We start from the raw sequence: 8,335 nt of genomic DNA on the forward strand, positions 1-8,335 counted from the left end.
TTCAAAGGGTGTTTTTCAAACCTTCATGCTTCTTAAAATAATGGAGGATTACGATTGGGAAGTAGGAACATATTTTTCTACAGAGGAGAATTTTAAAGAGGGAATGAGAATATATGATATACATTCAGACATGAATATGAAATTTAAGAAAAATGATAACAAGAGAATGAGAATGATATGCAAAGAAGGTTGTCCATATGAGGCTTAATGTGCAAAAATACTATTAGAAAAGACTTGTCAATTGATAAAAATAGTTGACAAGCATACATATAATATGGCCTATAAGGTTAGGTTCCTTACTTCCAAGTGGTTAGGAAAAAATATACAACTTATCTATGAGGTGTCGGGTTATGCAAGACTTACACATTCATAAGTGATTGACAAAATGTATGTTTTTTTGTTTTCATGATTTTTTTATTTTAATGATTTCTCTATGTTAACTGAATTACATAAGAAGCTAGTCAGTCTAACACAAGTCATATAGCACCAAGTGACTCTACACCCCCAAGTCAGGCAGCACTAGCACCCCAAATCAAGCAACACCAAGTGACTCTGCACACCCAAGTCAGGCAACACCATCATTCTCTTCAACTCAATCAATTTCAAAGAAGAAAAGAAGACTTCAAAAAGGGACAAATCAATTTTAAGCCAATCATAACTATTTTTATCATTTATGTTTGTAATAATGTTTGTAGTAGTGTCTTTAAACACCTCATGTAACAACTTTATGATTTAATGACACCTTATGTTTGTAGTAATTTCATTTTGGTGTAATGTCACCTTATGTAACAACAATTTGTTTTAATGCGTTAACTATGTTTAATGCCATGTTGATATGAAATTTAGGTCTCATTAATTACAAAAGTGGTAACACAGTCTCAAATTATGTGAAATTATGGTATGATTGATGACAAAGGTGGTAAAATAGTTTCAAATTAGTCCCCCTAAATGTATTCATGATTTCACATTTTAAAGTAATCTCTTAACTATCTTATATGTTTTAATTTAGACCTTTAACTATATTAAAGGTTTCACATTAGCCTCTATGTCAATGTTTTATACTAGTATTTTTTTATCAAAGTTAATGGCAGAGTATAACTAAACAAAAATTGTTTAGATCAACAAAAATTATTGAACCAACAAAACTATTACATGGATTTCTCATGACAAATACAAAAATCACGTTATAAGATCATGGAATTAAACCAACACTACCAATAAATTAATCCTATTTAAAATACATTGTTAAAACTACAAGATTCAACCATAAACTCAAAATCTCAACCACCATTGACATTTCAACCATCCTATTGTGTAGACAACCTCATTATTTAATTTGAAATTTTTTTTCTTTTGCCTTTCAATCTTCAAATCCCTTTCATCAACAATTTCATCACCTAACCACTTGAATAAATTACAACCATTTTCCATGTGATTTCTGTAATTTCTAAAACCCCAAAACTTTTTTCTAAAGTTCACACGGCTCTTATCATTCATCGTACGAAGAACACATTTCTCTTGGCAAAAACACTCACTCCTCTAGTTTCTACTACAGATCCAACTGTCTCAAAGCTTTGGTTGTTTGACATTGAAGAGAAATTTTGTAGAAAATGAATGTAAAAGAAAATAAAGAAGAAACCCTATAAAAAGGCAGCAAAAGCAAGAAGATGAATTTTGAAGATGATTTTCTTGAAGAAGATGATGAACACATATGATAGAAACTCATGAATCAGAAACAAAAGAATAAGAAACCTTACCAGGCATTTATAATACATATGTTTGCTCAATTTTTTAACAATTGCCTTGATGTCATACCACGTATGTGGAAGGTAACGTTTTTTTCACAAAATTTAACAAAAAGGACCAACAAGCAGCGCATGCAGATGATCGTTATTATTATGGATAACCTCATGAGTTTGGTAAACCCACATGGTGAAATTTTTACCTAATTATTGCAGGTAGCACACATAGTCCATGAGGGGTCTATTTAGCTATTTGATTTTACATTTGAATTATTTGTATATTTTGTGACTCAAATTATTTAGCACTGTACTTTTTATTACATAATACGTTGTCGATTGCATATTTGGAAGATGAGTGTAACTTAACTTATTACAACTAACATAAATTAATAATAATAAATAACAAAACCTAAACACTACTAGATGAAATTGATTATGTTGTCGGCAGATCTTGAAATTGCCGCATCAAACTCGATTGGTGTCTTAGTTAGCCTATGGTGAAATGTTCATCGTATGACCTTCAAATCTTCATCGGTCTTCAACTCAATAAGGTTGTATTTCACCTTCCCATCAGTATCAATCTAGTCTGCATGAAACTTGGTCTTACCCACCTTTCTATTCTTGGTGTCGAACAATAAATCATTCAACTTGAATCTGAAGACGGCGAGACATGCGGTGTCATTTGAAATTTGAAACTCTACACAAGGTTTCACCCTTTTGAAGTCACTTTTGCCTAAAACAAAAATTAAAGCATTGTAAGATGTTTGTCTTAACAACGCGAGACCACTATTTATACAACTTTAGATTCACTCTAGACCGCATAAAATAGTCGGTGCAATCACAACCGATTGGAATTTTCGATACGACATGAACTTTTTTCAAAATAATGATATTAATTCGAAGATATCAAAAATTTTAACAAACAATATGATGTAATACCAACAATTTTAAAATCCACTACCAAAAATTTGATAAGTTACTGAAAATTGATAATAAACTACCGAAAATTTCAATCCCACATTTTGACTCAAATTTGTCAATAGAAGATTTAGAAATTACTAAAATATGTGGGGATGTGGCATGTTAAATTATCCTATGTTAAATTACTAAAATACTTTGAAATTGAGCCGAGTGTTTGTTAATAATAATGTCATTAAAAACAAGAATTAATTCGTGACAATCTTGTTGAAGGTGAACATACGTCATTATTTGGCAACAAAAGCATGGTATTGTCAACAAACACAAGCGACCAATCACATTCATCCGTGAAGTCACCTATCATACGATAATACAACACTTTCCTAGAAGGGTCGTGTGCAGAAATTCAAAATCTGAGTTATTATAGACCACAAAATTTGTTAACACATGGAAACAAAATACACTAATAATAGAAGTGGCTATTGTTGGTGAAAAAAACAAAGCTCAATTATACTCAATAATAAAAGTTGGTTGGTGCAAGAAATAATGAAGCAGAATCAAGAGAAAGGAAAATTAGCAGTGTAATTCCTACAATATTTTTTTCATAAAGAGTGACAGTTTGAGGAACCAAGCCTTGTAAACTAGCATGAGTACACAAAGTAGAGAATTTAGCACTTGAAAACAGGGAAAGAAACTTCATGACCATTGGTTTAGAGAAACATTACTATATAAGACAGAACCAGAAAGAAATAGATGGTTATTATGTTGCTGAGAAAGAAGAATGATACTTTGAATTAAGGAGAAAAAATGGTAATCACACAAAAGATTTTTCATGTTTATGGGGCTCATTGTAACTAATAGTTACTAGTTTTAGCCACACAACCAAACAACTAATGACATGCCATACACCAAACATTTTTTTTCAGGTGTGGATTGCCCTTTGTAATTGAGCAAAGCTTTTCTGCTGACTAAGAGAAGAAATTGCTGATAGCAGTCTGACAGGGCTTAAATTTTACTCCTAAAAGTTTTAAGTTGATTGAATTTAACGAATAACCGCAACAAATAAATGATTAGAGGATTAACAGATTGAATAAATGATGGTAAAACTGCATTAAGACAATAAAACAGAGTTGGATCATTCATAATGAAAATCATAAGCAGGTATTCAACAACAAAACAAAAAGACAAAAAATATATTTAGAAATCACTATTCCATAACAAAACTTGATCTTCAAGAACACATTAAGTTGGATAGAATTATAGGTCTTGCACATTCAAACCTGCAAAAGTGAGTCTTAAATATTAGTAGGATGACATAAACTCAAATTCCCACATCTTGCTTATCCATTCATAAGTTGTTCCCAAATATGAGAGAAAAATTAACATAAAACCCAATTGAGATTCAAGAAAATGAAATGGCAGACACAATTCTCAACAACTAACCTGGAGGAAGTGATTGCTTCAACTTATCAGCTTTCTCGGTATCAAACACACAAAGAGTGTAAAGATACTTGGAGCAACGAACCTTGAATTTGACCACATCTTTGCTCCTCTTGATTTTCACGGAGCGCGCATCCTTCCTCCGAGCAGTGAGGAGAAAGTCTTTAATCTCATTGATTTGCTTAGGCTACATTTCAAACATAAAAAAGTTACTGAAATGAACTATTATTCAAATCATAACCTAGAAATTCAAAATCAGAAAACAGAAGAAACCTAATAATCAAAACCCCTAAATCACATTTTTTTATATCACTAACTCATATCAAAATATACTAAACTTTATTGTTTCAATTTCATGGTTCATATGAACATCAAACTTTATTATATCATTGGATACATAAAATTCATAAAAGCTGAAAACTAAAAGATCTAGGATTTCTGATTTCATGTAGAAAACTGAAAATCGATAGAGATATACACACGCACGCTAAAATGAATGGAGATAGTGAAATTACCATTGTTTGTTTTGCTGCGATTTCCTCCCCAGTAATCACAGTCGGCACGCTGAGAAGAAAGTGGAGAAGTTGGGAATCATAAACTAAACTAAACCCTAGCTTTGGAAAAGACACTAATATCCTTTTCCTCATATATTGGGCCGATTTACCATGGGTTTAGTTTGGGTGCAAATATTTATACTAAATATTACCCTATACTCCCAATAATTATTCCCTACCCCCTACATTTTACATACTAGTATAAATAAATAAATAAGTTTGAAATTTTTATTTTTTGTGCTCATTTTGTTTTGAAGTTGTCCGGTCCTCTAGTGTGAGTTAAGAGAAATAGAGAAATTTTTGTGTATTAGAGGTCTTTTTGTCGAAGTTGATTTGTCTACAAAGTCTCTTCTAAGTTTTGCATTGTTATTCGATCTACATATTATTATCGGAGGTCTTATAAATAAGTTTTCAGTTTATTTATTTATATGTTCAATGAAGAACTTAGACCAAAGTTATTTGGTTCTTGACAAAAAAAATTAAAGGTTGAAAGTCTTATACTAAAGAAATTTAATAGTCAATATTACTGATAAGATGTTTTTTGTATAAGACTTTCGAGAATGTTTATTTTTTAGCCATCAGAGATCTTTATTAATAGTCATCTAGTCTTTTATTTTTGTGTTTGCGAATTTGTTTTTATTTTTTTTACTAGTGGTGTGTAATCGTGGACACGAAAAATAAGATTATTCTGCGTATAAGCATAGGACGAGGAGTATTATCAGCTCAACAGGCGATGGATGCACAATAGGAGTCTTTTGAGCAACCACGCCATTTTTCAGAAAGGTCGTATGAAATGTCTATTTTTGTACGGTATGAACAACATGTTGCTTGCTACTTATGGTAAGAAAGGTAAGCAGTTTTTTATTAAGTTAAATAATCATTAATTTTAATATTTTTTTATATTTTATAATTATACTTTAAATTATTTTTAGGAGCGAATACCGAAGAAAGAATTTAAGATTGAAGCTCATGGGAGTATGATGAGAGTAAAATGATAGAACATGTTCCACAATATCTCCCGCATGTGATAGAGGGATGGTTGAATGGCTTTGGTCTATCTTTACTCTAAAGAACTGATTTATAGAGGATTGATACAAACCTGGTATCTGCTTTTATTGAGATATGCCATCCAAAGACATCATTCTTTTGTATGTCCTTTGGTGAAGGGTGGTCACTTAAAACCATGTTTCTCACCTTTTCCACCTTTTAATTATAGGTGATTGTTGAGATGTCCCGTCGATATCAACGAATTAGGTGTTGTTTATTTTGTTTTTGACTTTTTGGGAGTGAACATAGAGGAGGATACACAAGAGGTATGTGGTTGTAAGGGTCCATATTGTAAATAAGAGTGGTAATATGCTTCATTTCAATGCCATTGAGGTATTGATCAGTTCGACCATGCTACAAGAGCTTATATGTTGATGTTGCACAGCTCCATTATTTTTTGTAAGAGTTTTACTTTTGTAGAGGCAAAATATGTACCTTTTGTAAGAACCTGTCAATATGTGGTAGATATGATTAATGTGCTTTTGTTTTGGATGTTCTACGAGTTTTTAGGAGATGCTTATATGTTTACCTACAAATAGCTCGACAGATACACCACTCTGCTACAAGTATTTCTTTGACTATTTATTTTTATTTATGTATTTACTTGTTTATTATTGATAATATTATTGTTGTAACAATTTTGAATACATAAGTATTTTCTTATCGTCAGTAAGAGAGTAAAGAGTCGAATCCCAACTAGTGGTCATAGACTTCAATGAGCTATGAGATAAACGTATAAGCAAGGAGTGTTGAAGATCAATGAGTTGAGGAGTATGTTGAATGAGCTGACATCTACTGATTTCATATGGAGGTCATTCGAGACTCATAGACATGAGTGGCTATTTGACAATATATGTCTATATATGGGGTGTCTTAGATGGTGTGTGACAATTGTTTCTTACTTGCTTGACAAATGTATACGTCAGTTTAGATTTAGATAGTATACATTGCTTCCACCTCTTAACTATAACACACATTATATTGTTGAGTGGATTAGTTACCATTCTAACGTATGTTTAGTCAACATGATCATGATATGAAGGATCCCGATAAACATCATATCTCAATGGTTTCTTCCCTTTCTTCTTCATTCCTAATTTAGTTTTTGTTTTTGAGGCGGTGGGCATATTGAACTCTTAGTGGGGTAAGGAATTTCACATACCCTATTTTTAATGATTTTTCCCTACAACATTCAATTACACAAACCTTTCCCACAATACTTATACTGCATTGGTCACGTCCACCCACGATCCATCATCTATGCTAACCTCTTGTTGACCTTCCATCCTTAATTTCATCCAATGAATATGAACAACACCTAACTCAAAAACACAAGGAAACTCATATGATGTTCTAAGAGTACACCCATAAATATAGGTATCACTTCCCATATAATCAACCAAGGAACTCTTCATCAATGCGTCTTAAGGAAACTCTTGATATTGATTCACGCAAGTTCTCATAAAATGGACTAGTGTGTGTGTGTGTTCAACTTCATAAAAACTATTTTGAAAAGAAGCTCTAAAGTTGCTCAGTTGTAACTTAAAGTTGTTGTTCATCGCATCCAACATTTGCATAAGTCACATACATTATTCTCTACATCTGCTTTAATTTTCAATGAAAGGATTCAACCATAAAATAAAAGAAGACATCAAATAAGTCAGCTAAAACCTTTAAATGATAAAAAATCAAATTAATACTGTCATACCCCAAATTTGTCCTACCCTTAATTTTTTTAACTGGCTTATGTCTCTCATTTCACTTGCATACCTCCATTAGGTCATCTAACACATCATGCATCATTAATCAATAAATTTGACTTGAGATCAAGGATCATGGGACAGATTAAGGTTTCACTTAAGACTTGATACAAGGTTAATTATTTCCTCAAAGATGGTATCTCGCACTTAATGAAGACTGTGATTGGTATAGATCTTCTGAAAGGAATTTGATCAGGTACTTCATCAATTGATTTTGTTACAATGCTACAATTCATCTCTGTGTGGGCAACCATTGTTCGGGGTTCTTCTTCTATGACAAGATATTGGGTTAATGGCCAATTTGAAGATTAAAGTGCAAAATCTTTTGATGTCAAGCATTGAGGAAAATAGAGGACAATTGATCGCTTGAATTCAGAAAAAGGAAAGAAATCTAAACATGATCTCATTTGGCATATGTTGACATTTGGTTAACAAGTCGGCCTTAGAAGGTTGACTTTTGTTGACTAAGTCATGTGGACCTCCTCATTCAACATAGAATATGGGTAAATTCTTTTGAAAGACACTACAATCATAAGGGATATTGAAGCATGAAGAGAAATTCAAATTAGAAAAAAAGAGGTAAAACTTCGTCCTTATTTGGTTGAGATACAAGTCAATACAAAATTCGAGTGTCTATACATTCATTTCAAATCCCTTCACCCAAAGTCCAAGTTCATTCGATCTATATGTCATTCAATTCCAATTACCGTTACACCATTCAAAGTTCATCCACAATTACACAAAATTAATTCTAAATCATTACACCATTACACTCCATCAAAGACATACAAAGAAAATATATCCTAATCCTATTCTAGACCCAATTCCCACTTTGCTATTTCAATCTTCAAGCTTTCCTGACATAGATACATCT

At 32.0% G+C, this 8,335-nt stretch overlaps 1 protein-coding gene across 1 annotated transcript; it reads right to left on the reverse strand.

Moving 5' to 3' along the window:
• Positions 1 to 3,746: 3,746 nt before the first annotated feature.
• On the reverse strand, positions 3,747 to 4,781 carry LOC131607078 (large ribosomal subunit protein eL38z/eL38y). The gene is made up of 3 exons (XM_058879120.1): positions 4,616 to 4,781; positions 4,104 to 4,287; positions 3,747 to 3,940 (listed from the first exon to the last, which is right to left on the reverse strand). The coding sequence occupies exons 1-3, from the start codon at positions 4,745 to 4,747 to the stop codon at positions 3,918 to 3,920; spliced, it is 339 nt and encodes a 112-aa protein (XP_058735103.1). The 5' UTR covers positions 4,748 to 4,781; the 3' UTR covers positions 3,747 to 3,917.
• Positions 4,782 to 8,335: the final 3,554 nt, after the last annotated feature.

The sequence above is a fragment of the Vicia villosa genome, linkage group LG5 (assembly GCF_029867415.1).
Source record: "Vicia villosa cultivar HV-30 ecotype Madison, WI linkage group LG5, Vvil1.0, whole genome shotgun sequence".
Taxonomy (NCBI): domain Eukaryota; kingdom Viridiplantae; phylum Streptophyta; class Magnoliopsida; order Fabales; family Fabaceae; genus Vicia; species Vicia villosa.

Coding starts and splice junctions, on each gene's coding strand:
- LOC131607078 (XM_058879120.1), bottom strand. CDS start 4,747: ATGAGGAAAAGGATATTAGTGTCTTTTCCAAAGCTAGGGTTTAGTTTA. Junction 4,288..4,615: donor TCGCAGCAAAACAAACAATG/GTAATTTCACTA, acceptor TTTGAAATGTAG/CCTAAGCAAATCAATGAGAT. Junction 3,941..4,103: donor GAAGCAATCACTTCCTCCAG/GTTAGTTGTTGA, acceptor TCACTTTTGCAG/GTTTGAATGTGCAAGACCTA.